At 36.4% G+C, this 23,501-nt stretch overlaps 4 protein-coding genes across 7 annotated transcripts; 1 reads left to right on the top strand and 3 right to left on the bottom strand.

Annotated features, from left to right (window-relative positions):
• Window positions 1–813: 813 nt before the first annotated feature.
• On the bottom strand, window positions 814–10,559 carry kif23 (kinesin family member 23). 3 transcript variants are annotated; one of them, XM_026287491.1, is made up of 23 exons: window positions 10,425–10,559; window positions 9,927–9,990; window positions 9,716–9,844; window positions 8,218–8,323; window positions 8,008–8,144; window positions 7,811–7,923; window positions 7,561–7,728; window positions 6,829–6,941; window positions 6,611–6,732; window positions 5,751–5,853; window positions 5,580–5,659; window positions 5,381–5,500; window positions 5,136–5,295; window positions 4,826–4,987; window positions 4,573–4,739; window positions 3,938–4,111; window positions 3,643–3,825; window positions 3,131–3,403; window positions 2,392–2,625; window positions 2,221–2,309; window positions 2,055–2,130; window positions 1,409–1,479; window positions 814–1,316 (listed from the first exon to the last, which is right to left on the bottom strand). In XM_026287491.1, exons 1-23 carry the CDS (start codon window positions 10,436–10,438, stop codon window positions 1,301–1,303), a joined length of 2,874 nt encoding a protein of 957 aa, XP_026143276.1. In that variant the 5' UTR covers window positions 10,439–10,559; the 3' UTR covers window positions 814–1,300. The 3 variants fall into 3 exon arrangements, with proteins under 3 accessions (XP_026143276.1, XP_026143275.1, XP_026143277.1); XM_026287490.1 differs by having other exon boundaries at window positions 3,104–3,403; XM_026287492.1 differs by lacking the exon at window positions 3,131–3,403.
• Window positions 10,560–12,106: 1,547 nt separating this feature from the next.
• paqr5a (progestin and adipoQ receptor family member Va) lies at window positions 12,107–14,516 on the bottom strand. The gene is made up of 8 exons (XM_026288199.1): window positions 14,298–14,516; window positions 13,991–14,118; window positions 13,411–13,613; window positions 13,169–13,295; window positions 12,993–13,037; window positions 12,822–12,918; window positions 12,563–12,707; window positions 12,107–12,427 (listed from the first exon to the last, which is right to left on the bottom strand). The coding sequence occupies exons 1-8, from the start codon at window positions 14,349–14,351 to the stop codon at window positions 12,216–12,218; spliced, it is 1,011 nt and encodes a 336-aa protein (XP_026143984.1). The 5' UTR covers window positions 14,352–14,516; the 3' UTR covers window positions 12,107–12,215.
• A 2,014-nt stretch (window positions 14,517–16,530) lies between these two features.
• ddb2 (damage-specific DNA binding protein 2) lies at window positions 16,531–21,843 on the top strand. Of its 2 annotated transcripts, none has more exons than XM_026287495.1 (11): window positions 16,531–16,644; window positions 16,744–16,907; window positions 17,062–17,183; window positions 17,996–18,187; window positions 18,828–18,973; window positions 20,209–20,308; window positions 20,395–20,572; window positions 20,680–20,825; window positions 20,975–21,130; window positions 21,295–21,340; window positions 21,435–21,843. In XM_026287495.1, the coding sequence occupies exons 2-11, from the start codon at window positions 16,760–16,762 to the stop codon at window positions 21,692–21,694; spliced, it is 1,494 nt and encodes a 497-aa protein (XP_026143280.1). In that variant the 5' UTR covers window positions 16,531–16,644; window positions 16,744–16,759; the 3' UTR covers window positions 21,695–21,843. The 2 variants fall into 2 exon arrangements, with proteins under 2 accessions (XP_026143280.1, XP_026143279.1); XM_026287494.1 differs by lacking the exon at window positions 18,828–18,973 and adding an exon at window positions 19,714–19,880.
• A 37-nt stretch (window positions 21,844–21,880) lies between these two features.
• On the bottom strand, window positions 21,881–23,424 carry LOC113118378 (protein FAM180A). Its single transcript, XM_026287496.1, has 3 exons — window positions 23,179–23,424; window positions 22,702–22,781; window positions 21,881–22,564 (listed from the first exon to the last, which is right to left on the bottom strand). The coding sequence occupies exons 1-3, from the start codon at window positions 23,252–23,254 to the stop codon at window positions 22,238–22,240; spliced, it is 483 nt and encodes a 160-aa protein (XP_026143281.1). The 5' UTR covers window positions 23,255–23,424; the 3' UTR covers window positions 21,881–22,237.
• Window positions 23,425–23,501: the final 77 nt, after the last annotated feature.

Raw genomic sequence — 23,501 nt, forward strand, 5'->3', positions numbered from 1 at the left:
TCCACAACATTCTATAAATTATTGCGATGCACCTGTATAGGGGACAACTAAACATGACATTTGCAACACATCCCAGATTATATATTTATTTCCATTAAATTTTCTCACATATGTGTGTGCTCTTGTTTTTGTGACATATCAGGACACAAATTTGTATAATGACATGAGTATGACACCGGTATTACAAGTAGAGGGTGACTTGAGAGAACATAACCCATGTCCCCATTTTTCAAAATGCTTATAAACCATACAGAATGAGTTTGTTTTTGGGAAAGTAAAAATGCACAAAGTTTCCTGTGAGGGTTAGGTGTAGGGCCATAGAATATACAGTTTATACAGTATAAAAACCATTACGCCTATGGGATGTCCCTACTTTTCACAAAAACAAACATGTGTGTGTGTGTGTGTGTAAAATGTTAATACCATTTAAATAAAATAAAAATAAAAACTAACATTGCTAAAGCTAATTTCTTGGCCAATATTTCTTTGCATGAGATTCACACTTTTTAATTAGTGTGAAATATCTCTTCAGAAATTAAGTCACATTTTACATAATCTGACAATTACAGCTCAATGACAAAACACTCCATTCTGATATCTTCCACGGTTTACGTCACGTCTCATACTTCTTAAAGTATCCATGGTCTACATGAAACAATATGACCCATGGCTATCTTGGTGTAAGAATTAAAACACCTGACTTCTATGGTTTAAGCACTGCTGCCATCTACTGCTTCCTTCTAACATTAACAACTGAACCAAAAGTAAAAATGTGAAATAATGAGCAAAATAACCCACTATATGAAACCAGTATATCAAATGCTGTTTATTAACAGTTTTGGCTGCAGCAATGTCATACAAGTGGAACTACATGGAAAGAGTGCTTTTCCAAGGTGCTGCATACTAAAGTCATGAAAATGACTTACTAAAGGATTTTTAAAGAAACATCAGCAAATGCTTTGATTGTCCCAACTGTCCAAATTCAAGAGAGTACACAATCAATATACATATATAGACAAATACCTAATGTGCTTGAGAGACAGTTAGAAAAAAAAAAAAAAATGTGTAACACTTGTTTTGAAACCCACACTTACACCAAATGTGAATTTTACATGGCAACTCCCAAATGCAGTACAAAAACAGCTCTGGTGAACTTTGTGTAGTCTTCTATAAAGAGTTTTTTCATAAAAGCATTTAAAAAAAAAAAAAGTTAAATATTATAAAGTGAATTTGCTATTGCACACAGTGATGAGGCTTCGAGAGGAAAGAACTCTGCTGTGATGGCAATACTAGAGCAGTCTCAAGGCTTTCTGCGTCTATAAAACAAAATAGAGGCAATTTAAAAAAAAAGCTGTTTTCACCAGTGCGACAACAAACAAGTGAAACTGTATTCAAATAAAGAGCTTACTTTTGATATCCGTGATGCTGGTATCCAGGTCCCAGGTTTGAGCCAGCCCTCATCTCCATTGCCACAGAGCACTAGAGAATAAAAGACAAGAGGTGTTAGGAAACCTATTCATATTTAAAATACACAAGTGTATGCACATAATTTTACAAATTTATTTTGAACATGGATTGGATCCATTTAACATTCAGCAGGACTACATAAATTCAACAGAACAAAGATAAATGTATTTTTAAAATGGTAGGTTTAACAGTTCTCAGGTATAGAAATAAAAGCAATGTAAAATAACACTTCAATTAAATACATATTCCTTTATTGTAAGAGACTTATGATTAATCTAATTTGTTTATGTGTACATTCTTTTTTTTTCTAAGTTTATATATGTATGTATGCATGCATGCATGAGATCTCCTTTACTAAGGCAGGACTCTATTTTAACGGTTATCTAGTCTACAGAGATATATGGGTAATAAAAGCACAGTTCTTCGGATTTAAAGTCTGTAAGTTAATGAAGCACGCCTGGAAAAGACATGAGATCTGTATATATTTGTTTAAAGTTAATTGCAATAAGTGTTGTGTAGCTCTTATAGAGATTTTTATTTTGAAATTTGATGAGGGCCAGTTTTATACCAAAAAGTCAGTATTTTACCCTTGTCTGTACATCAGTCCAGTCTCCTTCATTAGACTCACAATCTGGGCCAGTCTCTGATGATCGTCTTTTACGGCTGCAATCAAAAAGCACAATACAGAACATTTACTATGAGAGATAGAAATTATACATACTGCCAAGTTGGAATTGCGTTGGAGGTCATTACCTGGGCGCAAGAGGGTTTTCCTGCTTGAGTGTTTCGATATCTGTGAACTGAACAGCCTGTCCTCCACCTCTAGTTTTGAACACTTCACCCTGATAGAGAGCAAAAGATCTGAGTTTCAGCTGAAAACCAAAACCCATCAGATTGAGCAACACCACTAGAAAAAGAAGCTACCTTTATTAGCTTGGTCTGAATCTCTCCATCTGAGGCAAGTTCCTGGTGCGTCAGAACGTACTTGTCACACTTGGACAGAGCTTTCTCATTGGGAGCATTCACTTTGATGGAATTGGGGATGTTTGGCTGCAGAACTGTATCCAGGTCAACGTTAGTGGTGGGTTTATGATCAACCCACCTCTCCCCACCTGCGGAGTGCGAGCGTCTGTGTAGAGGCCGAACCGGCGGCCCAGTCTATTCAATTAAAACACAAACACAGTAAGACAAACAGAAGGCGGTCCTTAAGCATGCTGAAGCGTTAGTGTGTTAGTCAATCTCTAGAGAAGCACAAACTAAACGTACCAAGCAAGCGGTTAAGAGGAAAGAAAAAAAAAGCTGAAGATATGTACCCATTCAAAAAAGCTCAAAGATAAATATGCTTTATTAAAGCTGCAAATGCTGACATTATTCAATTGCTTTTCATACACTTTAGACAAGTTAAATTATGTGCAGGAGTAACATGACAATATGACAACCCAAATTCATTTGTCTAGAAGTGCAAAACAAAGCCATTACATGGTTAAAATAAGCAGCACATAATACCTTTTACATATATATATACACCATCTGGGTAATAAATGCAGCTGAGAAACAGATCAAAAGGTCTACATGAAGTCTACATTAGTGTCTTGTTGAAGCTCTACCTACAACTACAGCAAGATACTCCACTGACCCAGTGACCCGTTTCCTCTAGGTCTACCTCTGCTGGCTGGACAGGCACATCTCTGGCCCAACACCTGCCTCTTCTCCTGCTAAGACTGTCTGGAAGGCCCTGAGCTCTCTTCCTACAGTCTGGGGGCGACTGGCTACCCTGCCTGCGAGACTGCGGGACACCCTGCTCCCACTCAGAGATGCAGGAGGCCACAGACACACTGCCTGGTCTGAGGAAGTGAGGATCTGGCCTGACCGTCTGAGAGAAGTTATATATGGGCTCCAAGGAGGAGAGGGATGACTGAGAGCCATTGTAGGTAGACTGCAAGCGACATCGGATTAGTACACACATTGTTTGCATGCAACGCACATCAGTACATTAAAAACAGCATTAAAAACAGGTTGGAATTTGATAAAAAAAGAAAAAGTGCACAGGGTAATAATATACACACACACTGCATAGCAGACCGGAGGATTGAGCATTGACAGGAGGTTTGTGGATTAGGTTAAGCATAAATCTCAGGAGCAGGCGGTCTAGAAACGCATGTCAGTTAAACGTACAGGAACAGGTGATGGGGAAGCGGATCTCTTGGCAGGCACTTTGTCCTTTTCTCTGGAGGGCCGCTGTGGCTGTCGGTTCTCCGTCTTTCCCTCAGTCACGATGGCTTTGAGCTGTTTGAGTTTCTCATCCTTCACCCACAGCTTATTCTGCATTTCCAGCTGCTTGGCATTTACCCGCCTCTCCTGTAGAGAACAAACAAAAGCTGCATGTATCACACCACTAACAAATTCAATTCTACACACACACACCAAAAAAAAAAAACATTTCTCATATGTCTTGCGGGAAGACACTCACACACTCCTTCTCCCACTTAAGCTTGGAGTCAGTGACAATGCCTTGCATGCGTGCTTCCATGCGTCTCTTTTCGGACATTTCCCTTTGCAGCCTCTGTTCTCTGCTCTCCAGTTCGTGCTGTAGGGACCGCTTGTCCTCTTCATAGATGTTGGTAGTTTTCTGTAGAATGTCAATCTGTAACCGTAACATTAGAAGATGCATTAAAGGCCATATTCAGAACTTTTGTTACAATAAATGATTGTAGCTTAGTTTATGTTGTAAATGCCAGATATAAAGCTAACAGGCAGACATACACTACTGTTCAAATGTTTTCATCTTTAAAAGAGACTTTTATGCTCAAGACTACATTTGATGGAAAATACAAAAAATATAAAAAAGTTAAATAACTTTACATTTTCTTATTTAAAATATTAAAAAATGAAATGAATAGTTTAGCAATCATTAGAAAACTGAGAAATTAAGCAGAAATTTATGTACTGATCTGGTGCTTAAACATTTTTTATATTAATGTTGAAAACAATTGTGTCATTTAAGATTTGCAGTAACTACTTTTTTACATTTACTTAATTTTTAACATGAAAATTGTGCTTAATTCCTTTTTCTTCTTTATCCTGACTCCGTGATGGTGAAAATACCTTGTATTCCAGCATCTTGGATTTCTTTTCCAGACGATCAATCTCATTCTTCTGGTTTTGGAGCGTTTTGTCCTTTTCGCCAAGTTTGCCACGTTGCTCTTGGATAAAGTTCTCCTTGGAGAGCAGGTTGCTGTCCTGTTCTTGAAGCACAGACTTCAGCATGTTGGCTGAAACAGAATCACGTGCAGTTATAAAAAAAAAACATATTCCTTAAAAGAGCATTTCAACTGCTCTGAAAAAGTGATGATTTTACCAGTTTTATTGTACTCCTCGATCATCATCTGTCGAATTTTGTGTCTCTTCTCCAGGGCCTCAATGAGTCTGGGCAGTGTAACGTCATCATTAGGCCCAGAGATCTCACAGGGAGGAAGTGGAGGGAAGGACTGAAGCAGCTGGTTCAATACTGTTGGAGACTCTGTAACAGAAATAAACAATTGACATTACCAAAAAAAAAAAAAAAAAAAACAACAGTACAAGACTTTAATATGGAATCACCTCTGCATGTAAGAAAAAAAAAACTGCACATTTTTTGTGAGATATTTAACATGAAAGTTCACACACACCTCCATCTAGAGGACCACCACGCTCCTCGAGCCTGCGGGTAAGCTCTTCTTTGAAGGCCTGGTTTCTCTGTCGGCGACCAGCAGCGAAGCCACAGATGGGCCTGTCAACAGGCCGGGCCACTTCAACCTCCTGAGTCATCTCAGCAAAGCGCATCACCAGCTATTTCACAGATGAGAAACCCAAATGTCACAGTGCAAGCAGAATAAATCTGAGGAAGACTCCATCTTTTGACCTGTTATCTTACCAAGGTCTCCTCATAATCATCAGCTTTTGGATTTACACACACAACCATCCTCACTTTGCCTTCTCCATCAAAGTAGTTCTTGAACAGATGAGTCACTTTGGAGTCTCTGTATGGAACCATCTGTGGACAGAAGTCAAGAGTGCCTTTAATGTTTCTAACCTTTTTAACCAATCACATGGTCAGTTAATGTATCACATACCTTGTTTGTGCCACACATCTGATTCTCCCTTAGCACTTCAATACATGTGCGCAGAGTCATTAAAGATTGATTGATGTTGCCTGTGAGAGAAAGAAACCCATATGGTCTTCATAAAACATAACCCTGGAATCTTGAATGTAATAAAAGTAGTTCTTTGTGCTGCTGCCTGACCTGCTTCACGGAGACGGCTGCCCTCTGCTCGGGTTCTGCTAGTGCGTTCACTGCCAGCCAGATCCACCAGACACAACTGGCTCACATTCACCTGATTCTTATCCTGAAACATTAAAAACATTCAGATAGTAGGGCCAAAATGTAACATTTAAAGGTGTAGTTCTAACATAAATGAAAATTGCCATAAATTACTCACCATTGCATTTTTCCAAACAAAATTTTCATTCGTGTTTTTAAAAGTAACTTCATATAAAATAATTTAAGTATTTATTTACATATGAGCATTAATGCACAAAGCACAAATATTGCAAAGGCAAGCCAATCTTGTGAATCGCACAAACAGGTTTGAGCTTCTGCAAGAACCAATGATTCTATTGAAGCATCAGTTTGGGTGGAATGGACTTTAAGTGGAGAGACAAAAACCATTTTGGTTTCATTAGAAATATATTTTAAGCTTCGAGTCTTCTGGAACAAAGGTGACTAGATCATAAAAATTTTGGGGTGAACCATTCCTTTATCTCATGATGAATTTAAATCACTTTAAAATGAATCAAACATGATTTATCCAAATGTTTTAAGAGTCTGTCCTTAAAAACTAAATCAGATAGTGAATATCTCTAAGGTGACATTTCAGAATCATTTTATCACTAGGGGGTGCCAAATCCCTATAAACGTCATATAATAAAAAAATAAAGTAAAATAATAAACAGCAACAAGACCACAAGAAGCAGCACTACATGTTTTCTTTTTGACATTAGTATTAAATTATATTTTTAGCTAGCCAGATTCACAAAAAAAAAGTTAGTTATATTTTTTTCCCTCCAAAAAACTGTCTTGAAGGCATTAGGATTAGCACTGACCTGAAGCACATTGTCTCCATCTGCATCCAGAGGTGCTTGTGCCAATTTAATAATGAACACACTGTGAGAGCGGCTGGACTCACAGTTCAGTTGTGTGTTTGCAATCCTGCGCTTTTTCTGACCTGTGTTCAGAAAACAAAAGGTCTCATACAATAGCTCTGTGTGCTAATTACAAACAAACCCCCTAATAGAAGAGAAAAAAAACTACATCAGCTTACCTCTCCAGAAGACTTCAAAAGCTTCCTCTGTTGACTTGACCTCAACCTCAGTGCACCCAGCCACATACATGTTGTGATTTTGATCTTCACGCAGTATTTTAGATTGGGGTGGTCTGAAATATGAAACACGGTATGATAACACTTCTGCATCTACAGAGTAGGGAAAACGAGTTGTTCAGCCACACTGCAACAAAGCTCAATCTCTGCATGGGCGCCTATCAGCAAGTAAAATAAAAGAACAAGACAGACAGCAAGACAAAACCGGACACAGACACCCTGGAAGCACTTGAAAGCATTAGACAGGATGCATCACACAGCTACACAAAAGGAATCTTATCAAAAGGCAACAAGTCCGTCTATGAATGGATTTCCCTGGCCACGTACATGAACTCAGTGTGGCTTCTCAGAGGTGTGCCTGCACCATTCCACCTAATGAAAAAACACGATACATTCATCTATAAACTAAAGTTCATATATTACTTAATGGATTAAATATTAATGGAACCAAACCTAAAATAAACTATTTGTGACAGCTGTCAAAGTAAAATTTTAATTGAGAAAACATTTAAGCAAAAAACAAAAACAAATTGGTACTACTGATACACCCAACTAAAGCAGAAAATATTTCACATAGACTAATGTTTGAGTCAATACGTTTTTTTGAAAGAAGGCTCTTATGCTGACAAAGGCTGCATTTATTAGATCAAAAACACAGTAAAACAGCCAACTTACTTGGGTTTTATTGGGTCAATGTGAGTCTCTTCCAAAAGATCATAGATATAGTTGTTGTAAATCTCAATGTAAGAGACAAAGACACTGTAGCTGCTGTCTTCATCCACTCCATCTGCCTTACAAGCCTCCTCTTGGCTGATCATGTCAGCAAACTCAGGGTCAATTCGCCTACAAAACAAGAACAGCATAAAAAAAAAAACTCAGTACATTTAATTTAAAACAGATTATTCACTCTGTAACCTGAATTAACCTTGTTGTTGGGGTCTTCGGTACAGTTGTCTGGCTGTCTCGCTTCTGTCGGTCCAAGAGCGCATCCACCTGGTTCTGCACCTCCATGCCATTTTTATCATCAGGTTTGAAAACCTGATGAGGGAAAGATCAAGATAGCTCAAGAATGGAAAATTAAGTTTACATAACAGAATAAATTAATCTGATGATTTTGCGTACATATCTCTTGGCCTGGTAGGGGCTGATACTGTTGAAGATCATGTCGAGTGAACGTGGAAGCAGCCCACCTTGACCAGGAGAGCCAGTCATTGTATACGTTTTACCACTGCCAGTGACACCATAGGTGAACAGCAGACCTAGTTTAAAAAGAAATGCAGTCAGTTGGGTTGTTTTTAAATAATCAACAAGTGTATAGAAAAGTATATTTACCATTTTTACAGTGAATGAGGTCTTCTACTAGAGGTTTGGCAACATCTTCAAATAATTCCCCTTGTGTCGTTTTAATTCCAAACACTTTTTTGAAGGAATATTGTGTCTAAAAGAAATGATTATAGTTAATTTCAGTACTCCAACAAAGCCTAACTGATTCCAACTATTCTGCACATTTTTTGAATACCTCTTTTCCAAACCACTACCATGTGGAAATAACCATAACTTACTTAATCTGCAAAAAAATAAATAAATGTTTGTGATGAAAATGAATCATGTTTTTACTCCGTATTTTTGTCTTGTAGATTTACTTAAGCAAAATGACAATGTCTTGTTTGAGAAATTGTGAGTTTAAGAGAGTTTGATTAAAACAGGAACAAATACCTGCCAACTGGATCAGGAAAAAAAAAAAAAAAAAAAAAAAAAACACACACATTAACAGATTTGCTTAAAGGGATACTACACCCAAAAATCTAAGTTATATCATTAATTAAATCACCCTCATGTCGTTCCAAACCCTTAAGACCTGCGTTCATCTAAGGAACAGAAATTAAGATTTTTGATGAAATCAGAGAGCTTTCTGACCCGGCATAGACAGAAAATCAGCTGAAATGTTCTCAGACCCAGAAATGTAGTAAGGACGTCGGTAAAACATTTAATGTGAGATGCAAAACTCTTCTCCAAACCACATCTTCCGCCATTATAGAGTACCACTTTACGTAAAAAAACGCAATGTGTTATGGTACTCTCCATAAAAGGTGTCTTTAATAAATAAATAAATAAATATTTAAGTTATTTTTGTTTTCCTAGTGCAGAAAAAGTACTCGTATAGCTTCATAAAATTCTGGTTGAACCACTAATGTCACATGGACAATTTTATCAAAGTCCTTACTGGACTATTATGATGCCAACCCTGAAACAACACACAGAACTACCAAATTTTACCATAAATTTGATTGCACCATAATAATTGCTGTTAATGGTGTTTGTCATCTATTTGATTATGTCTTTAATTGATTTTTCCATACATTACTGCCATATGTACATGAACAGTCGCCACTGATAAGCTACTACTAAATATTATAGAAACATTCATTTTCTGTAAAGTTGCTTTGCAACAATTTGTATCATAAAAAGCATGATAAAAATAAAAAGTTATTAAATTAGTCTGCAACAGTTAAAGAGTTAAAAATCTTCGTAAACGCTTTCATTTTCTCAAAATATGCATTTAATAATCACCTCATTTTCCAGCGATTCTCAAACAATTCGTTTGAAGCGGTTTCATTAATAGTAAAGATAAGACTCAAAAGTGCAAACACGTCATACTAACCACTGAAAGTCCAACTAATACTCTTAAAATGTATTACATAGAAAAATGCAAATAATACAAAAATCACCACAGAAGGAAAACTCAAACAGGATTGGAGAGGCATGACAAAATAGAAAATCTTGTTTTAAATAATCCTAATTGGCAAAATGAGAGCAGAGAGGCACTCACCTCTTTGAATTCACCATTTCTGTTGGCTTTGAGCCCATCAGGGGCATGTAACTGAATGGTGGTGTTGCTTATAACCTCAATACAGCATTCCTCATCTTCTGCACCCAGCGGCCGCACGCGACAATACACCTGCCATACCAATCAAATTATACACTGGTTAGGATTTTCATTTTCCTAATGTCAACAAAAAAAAAAAAGTATTTATACATACTCCAACAGGGTCCTTCTGGTTGTTGGAAGGCTTTTTTGCAGGACGGCGGGGGGTCTTGCCCTTCCTGTTACAAAAGCAAAAGAATAGACACCAAGCAGATAAATTAAGATAATATTAGATAATTCAAGTAAAAGCATGCTTATTGTTTAAATCATTCTAACTATGTTTTAGGAGTTTCAATAGTTGATATTTGGATTGAAACACTGACATTTAGGAAACCAAGCGCTTGGTGCACATCGTTTTTTAATAATAACTAAAGTTAAACTACTGAAATAAACAGAGAACTTAAGACATAAAGCGGGATTATGAACTAAGCCTAAGGTACAAACAATGGACGTGAAGTAAACACGATGGGCGAGTAAGTTAAGTAATGTCTGCTACAACCACTCAAAGACTTTCATATGAAAACAAACTTGCTTATGAGTTAATAAAAGGACGTTTAGTAACTCGTTATCGTTCATATATATATATAGGACAAAATAAGCATAAAATACTTACGCTTGCCTAATCATGTTGAGATGTTTTAGTTTAATTCCGCGACACCGTCGCCTTCTTGTCCGTGCACAAATTCCGAAGTACAAACGTTCCCTCCACTGAGTCAGAAACAGATTTTTCAAATGTGACCAATCAGCGAGCTCAGCCGCGCCTTAGATGACCGGATGTCCCGCCCTAAGCTCCGACTGTTGACTATTTCCGGTTGTATCCAAAATTGACACTGCATGCAAAGCTTTTCTTCTGACAAGCTACTAATGTCAAGTTTTGTCTAACGGTTAATATATAAAAGTATTAGTATAAAAATAGCATATATTGTATTAATATTAATGTATAAATGTATAATAAAAAAATGGTATATATCGTATATTGTATAAACTAAATCTACGTTATATTCTACAAAACATATAAAAGCTGTCAAATAGTTTTCATTGCATAGTTTTATTCAGTTCATTTGTAAAATGTTGTTATTTTTACAAGATTTATTTATAAGAAAGAAAAATTGTACACAAAAGGTTTTACAGTTTTCAAAAAGACTGATTATAAAAAGTCACTTGTAAAAACGATAATATAGTTTGATTCATGTGCTTCAAAAACATGGAAATTTGCTTTGAAATTGTGCAAATGTTAAGCATGTGATAAGAAGCAGAGAAAACAAATGACACACTCATTACAAAAACATAAATCAAACATACAAAATAATCAAATTATACAGTCTTGTACTCTTCCAGTTTACATAAAATCTTAATGAAACTGTTGACACTGATCATATGGCTACAATATATACAATATACTCAGTTTTAAATGGGTCATATGATGCGGTTTAAATTTTTCCTTTCTCTTTGGAGTGTTACAAGCTCTTGGTGCATAAAGAAGATCTGTAAAGTTGCAAAGACTAAAGTCTCAAATCCAAAAAGATATTCTTTATAAAAGTTAAGACTTTGCCATGCTCCCTAAAACGGCTCGTTCTAACACGCCCACACATATCCACATCACTATATGGAAATATTCGCGTAATGCTGCCAAAATGTTCACGCAAAGAAAGAAGGCGTGGTTTCAGTAACTGCATTTAGTTTTAAAGCAGCCCTGTCAGAGAGATGCTGTGTGTATCTAGGTGAAAGCAAATGCACTTTATTTGGCCTTCCGACACAAGATGCATTTAGGAATCTTTAAGATTACTTACAAAAGAACAGCAACGCATTTTCATGGACCTATGAGAGGAGGTCATTCTGACATTGCAATGACAATCTGGTTCTTCTGAATCAGCTACTGTAAGTATGTTTTGTTATTAGTTTAAGTATTTGCTATTGAATGTTCCAATGCAAAGTTTTGCACATCACGTGTGTGTGTGTGTGTGTGTGTGTGAGAGAGAGAGAGAGAGAGAGAGAGAGCGAGCTGTCTTAACCGTCTGTGGCTTGTGTACTGCAAACACATACAAGCTTCATCACTGTGTCTGTCACGCGACTCTGTTCCCCTTTCAGGCTTGACCTAATGTTAAATCTAAGGACATTATTAACTGTCATTAAATTTATTTTGTAAGAACAAGCTTGCGATTATGGAAAGGATCATTAAATTACCGACGTGTGCTTGCGGTGTTCAGCCAATCACAATGCTCTGGGTCAGTTGGCCAATCAGAGCAGACTGCTCTTGTTAGAAGGAGGGACTTTGTAGAAAACGACTACTAAGTGTTTTTTTTTTACATTAAAGCATCATATGACCCCTTTAAGGGAAATTAACTTAGCTGCCCGGTGTAACCTAATCAAATGTCACAATTCAAATGAATTTGTCTTTTACACCTCAAGTGGAGAAAAGTGCCAGACTGAAGCCATATACTATACAAAGGCCGCAGACCACACTAAAGAGTGCCGCTCCCACAGTGTCTGAAAGGGTGACTGGTGGAAAATGAGCATGAAGCCACTGCTTCCGTGCAGCCATATCAAGTTCAATGGCGGTCATCTGGAAATATGTGCCAATAATAGCGAACACGTGAAAGAGCTGATGACTGTGACCTGTGAAGGATGCATAAATGTACAACAGTTTAGAATGAATAGATTTTACTGAGCTTCAAAAGCATCCCACTAGCACCATATGTTCTGAATTCATGATTCTTAGTTTAAAGAGAATGCAGGGATCTGTAGATGTACCTATGTAGTCAAAACTGCCAGGAGCCAAGCGTTCAGGCAGGTGTGTGGCAAAAAGAAAGCCAGTGAGGACAGCCAATGACGTGTGCTGATAGTGAACAGTATTGGCTTCATTAACAGTGCAACCCTCACCAGCGCACACAAAGATCTATAAATGAAGGCAGAAAGTGCATTGAATGAATTAACTTTGCTCAGTTTTACATTTAGTACAAAGCACAGCCAAAACAATGAGTTAAATTTAACATTTAAAATAAACACTCACTCTATAAAAGAGAGGGATGTTGTCAAAGAGATATGGATAGACAAAGGCGATTATCCGTACACATTTACTGAGTTTCTGATCTAATTTTCCAGAACAACTAAAAGAGAATACAGTTAATTTACTGAAAATACAATTTTTAATGTTAAGATTAAAATCCAAAAGAGACATTACCTTTTAATGCTGTGATAATTATACTGAAAAAATGGTAAACCCAGTCTAACAAAAAAACAAGAAATACAAGTGTTTAGTCTTTTCATTGTTTTTCTATTTTAATACCACTCAGGACAAAATCCACAAAGCAGGTTAGAAATATTACAATCTTTTGATTTATTGATTACTTATCCTACCTTGAGTAGCAGGCCAGTGCAGTGGAAAAAACAGAATTGACAACAGCTATAGGAACATAGTATTTGTGAAATGTGCTATTGACCCATTTATCTGGAAATGAGTAAGAAGAGTAGGTGATGGCAGAACCTGTGGTCGATCAAATGGACAAATAAACAAAGAGTTAGGATAATTCAGTGACAAAAACATGACATAAGTATATAAATATATTTTACTCATTAGTTGAGTTATTTTCTCTACATACCAAGGCTATAGAAGCTTAGTGCTCCATAATCAAAGAAGAAGCAGATGTGCCTGGCCCTCTCTGACATGGTACTGAAAGTATGAGCACAGCTGGAAGCGAGTGGGTACACGCAGCATGACAAAAGGAATACCAGCAAGGGCCAGGTGAAAGGATCCTGCAAGTCATCCTGCACTAGTACTACTGTCAGTTTCCATAAGAAAAACCTTACAAAAAGACAAAACAACATTACTTAACATTGTAAAAATGCAAGCATGCTTCAAAAGCTGCAGTGTAACAGCTCTAGCAATAAAAAGTATGTTAGATGTTTTATATTTGTAAATATAAGTGTTCGACACCCTATAAATAGTATAAATAATGTGGAAACAATTAAATTGACCTGGCAAAAGTCTCAATGATATATTGACATTTCCAGCAATGTCTAATGTTTTACTGTACATGACTAACCTGGAGTTCAGTCTTCAATGCAAGGAGTTTAAAAATAATTTAAACAATATAATAATCTTGTAGGAAGCTTAAATGAAATTCTACATTACTTCTTAATTTTGACATTAGCTTATGTAACTGTATCAAAATAACTTACCATGTAGGCAGAAAATGAGTCCAAATATTGAGGGTTTCATTTGTTAACTGGAAAAGACTAAGCACACAGTCTTTGGCAGAGCTGCATGGGTGGCGATACCCTGAAATGATGCCATCCTCATGGAAGACCTACAATGAAACAAATATTAATTTTTAAAATCATATCTATTTATCAATTATGTATCTAATGTATCTGCTTTAAAAGTTCATGACTGACATGATAAGTATAAAACACATTCAACAGTGCAAAACAATGACATTTCTTGCAAATTAACATCAGCATTAAAAAACACAGAAAAAAAACATACTTTAGGAACTTGGTTGATGGTGAACACTTGAGGTAGCTTGATGAGATTGAGCATAGTAGAGGAGGGTCCAGCAAACACAAGGTGGATAGACCATCAGTTGTCTACAGAGTTTCTTGATTCCTTTTTTCTCTTTACTGTTCTTCTTTATTATAATATCTCACAGTCCAGTCACCAATTCATGAGCTTTCTATAAAAACACTCTCCCTAAGTGTGCCTATGGAAGTTAACAAATTATGTATTCAATTATTTAATTTACAATATGATGTTTTAAATCAGTGAATCTTAAATATAAAGCTGTTCACGTGGGGTCAAAAACATGAAAACTAATTAAAATGTAAGAATGTGTTGTTGTTTAACAAAACAATGGAGATCACAAAGCTGTTATGTGCAGCAGTGCAATAGACAGGGTTATCTAACTCTATAAACCATGTGGCCGCAATTTTACCTGCCTGAACAAACACAAATTTAATCATTAAACCCTATTATTCTCATATTTATTCTGACTGAAGAACAGCTACCTGAAAATCCCCATCTCTACCTCAAGTTCACAAGTATTAGTAGAACATTAACTTGACTAAGAAGGGGGGGAAATCACATATATCTTTACCAGTTTGATATACAGTAACTTGACACTTTTTGTTGTTAGGTAGTAAAACCTTCAATAGATAAATCATTGTCCAATAGACAATAGAGGGGTGTGATAAATACTAATGATAACATGACTGGTTTATCCGAGCTCATATTGTGGGGAAAAAATAAAAATAAAATCCATAGAATACCAGTATATATACACCTCATATTGGGTTCTAAATGTTGCTATGTGCAAAAAGCATGAAATAATTAAATTGAGAAGATAACAAGTAAATTTAACTTATAACCTGCACTGGGCAATTTCATTAAATAGTAAACAATAAGGAATATTTTGTTGCCTTTGGCGACTACAGTGAACTAGAACAGACTGAACTTGATACAAAAAGTTAAAGCATACAGGTTTATGTGTGGAAGAAAATTAACTAGTGAACCCAACCAATACTTCAGTACATTTACTCAAAGCATACTCAGCGCATTTCAAATACTTATTGTGATTATCGTTTCAGTGTACAGCAAAAATATGGGAATGATTTTAGACCATCACACACCAAAACAGTTTCAAGTGAAGCTCATCACTCATCATGAACAACACGTGGATCAAGCTCGAACTGAAAATACCAGGCAAAATTCTTGAATTAATTATTTGTCCTACACACGGTTGTAAAAATTGACTGCAAATCAATGATATACCTCATAAAATGCCTTAATACCTTCTATTTATTAAAACCTCATATTTTATTTCTGAAAAGAGATCCGCTTTTATTCATATAGCTATGCATATCAAGTCATGTTCGCTGGCACACTTACCTTCAGATGTATATGTGCCTTCGAAGTGTAGTGTGTGAACTGAATAAACAACATACAGTGAATGTTTGATTTTTCTCTAAATAGAAGGTGGGAGGAAAGCCATGCCTTTCTTTGTTTTCGTTGTCAGCTGTAGGTCCCTGGGCTTCTGTGATTGGCCAGCATATTCTCATGAACGCGCCGTATCCACGAGGATGAATTCTCCCACTACAAGCACAAAGCGACGCACATCAAAGAAGCAGTAGAGCAAAAAAGAGGGTTTTGTTGTTGTTGTTGTTAAAAAATATTTTTTTTATTGTAAACTATTTTTATAATCTAAAGATTATATATATATATATATATATATATATATATATATATATATAATATATATATATATATATATATATATATATATATATATATATATATATATATATATATATATTTCATTACCCCAAACTCGTCTAAAAATGAATGCAATATATTGTATTAAATTCTAAAAATTATATCTCAATTATAATTATATATTAATATATTATGCTCATAGGCTATAAGTAACATTTATGAAAGTTAGCTATGCATTTGAGTTTTCATGCAATATTTGTGTACATTAAACTGCGAAGGTGCCAGGAATTTATTCATATTTCTAGTGCAGTATATTTTCACATCTTTAAAAATAAAAATATTTAAATCAGAAATGATATCATAGTCATACTTTATTTAAAATAAAAAGCATGCTCACGATTTTCTCAAAGTATGTGGATACCACAGACAGTAAAAGAAAGGTGGATACTTGCCAGCATTTAGTGGCATCTAGTGGATACATTGTGTATTGCGCGGAACGTTACAAAACATTCGGTTTCTTACGTCACTGAATGTCGTCGAAATGCGTGTCTGTGTAGCAGAGTTGATCTGTGACTGATATCCCGATCTGAAGGTGAATGTAATGTAGATTGTATTACATCTGCAGGTAAGAAAGTAAATGCATGATTCTAGTCGATCGGATTGTATCTACAATTTGAACAGTGATATATTTGACATGCAATGTGTTTGTCGACCTCTTTCAAAGAGAAAGTAGACTTTTAATGGCTCGAGGAAAGGCTCAGACGGATTCCTCTGCGTCGAAGCAGACGAAGAAAGTCAATTCAAAGAAAAGACCTAATGAAGAACAAACTCAAACACTCTCCAAGAAGCTGAAAGGCAAAATTGAAGGCAAGACGGCGCAAAAAAACGGTAAGCAAAGCTGCGAATAATGAGTAATTGCACAATTTTATTTAAATATGCAGGAGTTTAATTTATGAATAAAAAAACAACTTGTTTACAGTACTAACTAGACATTTAATCTAAATTATCTAATGAGCTAAACTGTATTTTTGTAATGTAACAGAAACCTACATACAAGCAAGCGTCAAATGGATTGGAGCTCAGAAAAAAGTTGGACAAACAAGTATCCTTCACTACATTTACAAAAGCTCCTTGGGACAGAGCATCCATGCTCAACTGCGCCAGGTGATGACTAGCACACACACACACACACACACACACTTTATTGTAATATTCCAGTTAGATTTTTGTTTGCACAAGGAGTCTGACAACAGCCAGTGCTTTACACAGAGATCTGATCTGATCATCATCCAGTCTGTCTGCAATGATATGAAGAAACAGAACAAACTGAGACAGAATCAATCCAGAAGAACTGTGTCAACTTCACAAAGATGCTTCAAGAGACCTACCTGCAAAGCTACCTGAAATACAATGCGCAAGTGGACCTAGGACAAAAGCTGCTTTGAACGCAAAAATGTTGATTTAATTTAGTTAATTGATAAAGAACATTTATTTATGACATTACTATTAATTGAAAGGGTCCTCATTTTACAGCATTTTTACACAATTGCCTTGAACATTTAACAGTACTGGAGCTTTGGTAGGTTTCTTGAAGCATCTTGGATATGTTGACACAGTTCTTCTGGATTGATTCTGTCTCAGTTTGTTCTGTTTCTTCATGTTTTTCCAGACAGACTGGATGATGATCAGATCAGATCTCCGTGTGAAGCACTGGCTGTTCTCAAACTACTTGAGCAAACAAAAATCTCACTGGATTATTACAATTAATGGCAAAATTAATGTTTGGAAATGTAAACTTATATTTAGGACTGACACACTACAGAAATGTATAAAAATAATTTACGTAAAACCATTTTTAGCTGGTGAAAATATTAGTGTTCTAATAATTTTGGCACCCACTGTATATAATGCACTTTATAGAAAAATTGTGTAAGTTTTCTAAAAATATCAAAGTAACACTCCCCATTGCTTTGTAGTGTCTGCAAGAGCCTTTTATACGCTCACTCAGAGCCTACAAACTTCACCGCACAGCCAGCCCCTTCGATCGGAGGGTCACTTGTCTGGAATGGCATCCCACCCATCCCACCACTGTTGCAGTGGGCTCCAAGGGTGGAGACATCATCCTGTGGGATTATGATATGCTGAATAAGAGAACCTTCATACAGGGGGTGAGATAAAGCCCGACTGAAGTGAAGAATATAATGTTCAGAATAATGATAAAAAATATTTGGACACTATGTAGTTTCTAGACATTTGGACCCTTTCACTTTCTAGAAATTGTAAACATGACTTAGGACAGTGAAGTTACTTCTGAGAAAATGTTTAGAATCATTTGTTAGCAGATGCATCTTGGTTTGAAAATTATCTTATTTTGCAATGACATACATTTTAAGTGTCCAAATACTTTTGGGGTTTCTGTAAAATCTAATTATTGTGAAATGTATACTGTGTTCCTCTGCAGGGTAGTTTACTGATATAAATGGTTAACTCAAATGAAATAAAAAAAAATAATATTAATTCATAAATAGTCTATTATATACCATTAAATGTAGTACTGTACACTCTCAGAAAAAAAGTACAAAACTTTTTAAAGTTACTGGGGACCTTTCAAAGGGTACAAATATATACACTTTGGGTACTAATAAGTACTATTTAGGGGTAAGTAAGGTACAAAGATGTACTGTCACTGTGAAATCTTTGTACCTTTTTTCTGAGAGTGTAAAAGTACATTTTAGCATTTGCTCAGATTACAATAGATCCGACATGCAATTTAAGCAACTCCTGAGATTTTCTCCTCTGTTCTTCCAGATGGGTCCTGGAGATGCAATAACAGGCATGAAGTTTAACCAATTCAATACCAATCAGCTGTTCATCTCATCTATTTGGGGTGCTACCACCCTTCGGGATTTCAGTGGATCGGTCGTACAAGTCTTTGCCAAAACAGATTCATGGGAGTAAGCGAGTTCCTTTATTAGCAGTTATGGTAGTACTCCCATTTGCTTTCAAAGAAACAGACCACACTGAGATTTAAAATTTTTTTTTTAAATGAATTTGAAGTTGATCTGATACTTCTGTCCTGCTGTTGGGCATTTCTGTTCATTCATTTGAATTATAGTATAAGTGTGCGAGTTCAACATCACTTATCAGTGTTTGATTCCGTTGGCTCTTAAATATGGAAGCCTGTCTTTGAAGTTTAACATAATTTCAGCGTTAACAAAGGTACAAAATTCAGTTCCATGTCATCGATAAAGTGGGCATTAAATGTATTTGCGTATATGTTGGTCTCCTGATTGGTATGAAGTTGGATAAACCCTGTGATAGATCAGAGGATGAAATCATTTGGTTGTTTTTTGCAGTTAGTTATGTTATGTGTGACAGTATGCTCAAGTCATTATGTTGCTAAGCTATTAAATTTGTGGTTACCTGAGATAAATCCATTTAGTCAGTAATGTTTTCCTTCACTATTTGTGGTATGTAATTCTGAATGCTTGTGTTTATGGCTGTTCTGAAGAACATTGGCTGTCTTCATCTCCTTCATGTTGTTGGGTCGGTTTAGTTGATGTATTAATTTGTAATCATGTTGAACTCAAAGTCCTCCCTGACCACTGAGTCCTCACTTCTCGTGACAGTACTTGGTTTGACAGCTATATGTAGATCTAACAAGCTTGTGTTTGTCTTGTGTGTGCCCACGCAGAAGGGAGCTGGTGATTTTATAGGGGGGATGAAGTTCTGCCCCACAGATGTGTCCAAAATCTTTGTTGCTTCTGGTGATGGCACAGTCAGCGTGCAGAGTTTTGAAGGTGTCCAAAGTCAGATATTGTCGCGAACCCCAGATTGTGGCCATGACCACCATGATCTTTGGTGAGGACGATGCTTGTTTTGTGAATTGTTCTCCAGTGTTGGGAAGTTGAATATACTTTTTTTGGTGGTGTTTATATATTTCATGGTCTTGTTCAGTATTCCATATTGCTTTTCTGTAAGAACAATCACCTTTCAGCATGTAGTATATATTGGTATATATTGTTGTTTTGTCTTTCAGTTAGTTTCTGCTTCTTTGAAAAGATGTGATCACGGTCTTTCACTTTTTAAAGCCCATTCCTTTTCACTGCCATTATTAGGTATAAATTTGATATTATGCTAATTTATGTTTTTATATATACTTTTAATACCACAAATGTCACTCTCCCAGTTACTGGTACTGCTGTGTGGACGTGTCTGTTAGTCGTAAGATGCTTGTGACTGGAGACAATACTGGACGACTCCATCTGCTTGGCCTTGATGGACATGAGGTAAGTGAGAGAATATCTAAATCAATTCTCATTGGCAAAATCAAGAATAAAGCTAACTGATATTCGAATTTTCAAAAACATTTTAGATTTTCAAAGAGAAGCTGCACAAAGCCAAAGTGACCCATGCAGAATTCAACCCTCGTTGTGATTGGCTGATGGCTACATCCTCTGTTGATGCTACAGTCAAGCTGTGGGACCTCAGAAATATTAAAGACAAAAGCAGTTATATCTCTGAATTGCTTCATGAAAAACCAGTCAACTCTGGTAAGGGACTGTATGTGATTACTAAAGTGAGGAGAGGAAGCAGTAATAAAAGTCTCTCAACTGTACAGTGCAAATTAATTGAAATGAATATTTTTTTTTTCTTTCAGCGTACTTTAATCCAACAGACAGCACCAAGCTCCTGACTACAGACCAGAGGAACCAGATCAGGGTGTATTGTTCATATGACTGGTCTAAACCTGATCAAATAATTGTTCATCCTCATCGACAGTTCCAGCACTTAACACCCATCAAGGTAAGAGTTCCTTTAGCCTAAACTGCAAGTTTCATTAGCTTGGCCTTTTTCCCCCATGTTGTTTATTTTGTTATCAAGTTTACGGGAATCTCAGAGATCCAGGACTATTGATGTTCTAGAGTTTAGTTTTGCTAATTTTTTTCCATCAGGCAACCTGGCATCCCATGTATGACCTCATCGTGGCTGGCCGTTACCCAGATGATCAAGTATTAGTCAATGACAAGAGAACTATTGATATTTATGATGCCAACAGTGGTGGGCTTGTGCATCAGCTGAGAGACTCTAATGCTGCTGGTATCATATCTGTAAGAATCTTTTTTTCTTTTAAATGATTAATTAATTATTAGAATTCCTAAAATTGCATACACTATCACTCAAAAGTTTGAGTCAGTATGATTTTGACCAAGTCGACCAAGACTTGATATCTGATTGCAGGCACCAGTATAATATTATGTTTATTTTATTTCAGCTCAACAAGTTTAGTCCAGCTGGAGATGTGCTGGCTTCTGGAATGGGTAAAATATAATTTACTGATTATAATCAAAGTACTGGTAGTCATGAGCGATAGAAGATATAATTAATTTGAAAAGTTGTACACTTTAATTACAGGCTATAACATTTTGATCTGGAATCGAGAGGACACACTGAACAGTGTTAATGGGAAACAAACAATGGAGACCGTGGAGGACAGTGGAGGAAGACCTGGAAGCTCCAGAACCCAGCGTAGCACTCCGCAGCGCAGAGACAGAGACAGAAGAGCGGCTGCTGATGATGCCAAGCTCAAGAAAAAGCTGTCTTCATCAACAGAGACCAAGTCCAAGACCAAGAGCAAGACAGAATGCAAGACATCAAAAGCAAAGAAAAAGTGAGAGAGAATACACTGAACCTTAAAACTAGATACTCAGGCTCATGTCAATATATAAATCCTGGAACAACAGAAAATAAAATAGACTTGACTTGTTTTGTTACCTTTTATATGGCCTAAAATATGTATATTCTGTTCAAAATAAACTTTTGTACTTTTTTACATTAAAAACTTCATGTCAAGTGTCTTTATTTGTGTAATTATTCTTCGAGTCATATAAACCATGTACAAATAATCAGGATGTTACTTTAAATGATGTTTATTTAACAAAGTTTGGGAGAAACATGTTATCTACTTAATCAGTACTAGAAGAGGCCTGTATATATACATAGCCGACTCACCTCTGTCCCTCAACAGTTTCCTGCATCCCTTCACCACCCCAACTCCTCACTCTCAACTTTTCCTATCTCAGTGTAGGATATGGGTGAGTACTCTGGGTTCAGGCCAAATTCCGAACTCAGAGCCCTCTCCTCGCAAAGCAAGCCAAATTTGCACACCCTTTATCTGTTTTTCTGTATGTGTGAATTACTAGTATGTGTATTATTAGTTAAAACTTGCGTAGCTGAACGAAAGTAACATTTGCAAAACGACCAAGAATATCCATCCAGGCCTGCTGCTCTGACTCTAGCTTCTGGTTTCGTGCCTGGTATGCTGAATAGATAGTCCCAAGGAGGAGGGTCTCAAAACGGGCCTGAGTGAAAGAGTTGTCTTGCTCTTCCAGCATAGCCAGTAACTCCTCCATTGCAGAGAACTTCTTTGGGATACTGTCATTTATAAGAGATAAGAAAGCTCGTCCTTGTCTCATCGATGCAATTTCTTGATCCCGCATGACAACATTATTGTCAGCATCAATCTCCAGTCCTCTCCATAAGAACTAGGATTAAAAAATAATACAAATTGTGAGTTCTGCTCTGTATTGTATGGAGCCCATTAGGGTCCAGGGTCACATATGGTAAAATGAACTGTGGCTTGTACTGCTTTGTGGAATGTATTACAGCTATACCTTCTTACCTCAAACATCAGGTTAGCATCATTTACAGATCTGATAAAACCTTGATGTGCCAGTCCTCCGTGCAGAACCGCTGTAACATCTGCATGACGGCACAGATTCATGAGTTATTTGAAAACTATTAAACTTGAGCTGTAAGAAAAGTCTGAGCTATTCAGAGCTATGTGAGCAATGGCATAATAAATTGAGTATGAGTAATACAAAATCAAAGTTTAAAGCATTAAATAGTGCTTGCAGAAAATAAAGAGGGAAAATATGCGACTCTGCGTCATTGTTGGCAGAAATCATGTTCCAACATGCCACAAAAAAACCCAGTGGCACAGTCCAACAGCACTGGATTAGCTAATTAAATCAATTACTATTATGATCACAAGGAACACATGCATGCACATATGATTAATCTACATAAAAGTGTATAACAACAAAGATTTATACAGAAGAACTGCACATGTCGTCTCTTAAAGTTGAAAAGTCTTTACCTGAGGTATTCCAGGGCTCCCTGAAGCCAATAAGGCACAGGACAACACATACCACTTTGATCTGAGTCAACAACATTGCCTCAAGAATAAAACTGCACTTGATTCACGCAACTTTCAGTCGTCATCCGTTCTAGTCCCACAAAACTGGGATTCCCGAGTTAGACAGTCTTTAGTGCGTTGCATTTTTTCACCTGTGGAAAAAAACAATTTGAGCCAAACTGGGAGAGGAAAAAATGCGACTACTAGAGATGGTGACTTAAATCTATTTTTTTCTTTTTTTCTTATTGTAAATAATTGTAAGACGGTATTGTGTAAGAGATTAA

This window comes from Carassius auratus, chromosome 18, assembly GCF_003368295.1.
Source record: "Carassius auratus strain Wakin chromosome 18, ASM336829v1, whole genome shotgun sequence".
In the NCBI taxonomy this organism is placed as follows: domain Eukaryota; kingdom Metazoa; phylum Chordata; class Actinopteri; order Cypriniformes; family Cyprinidae; genus Carassius; species Carassius auratus.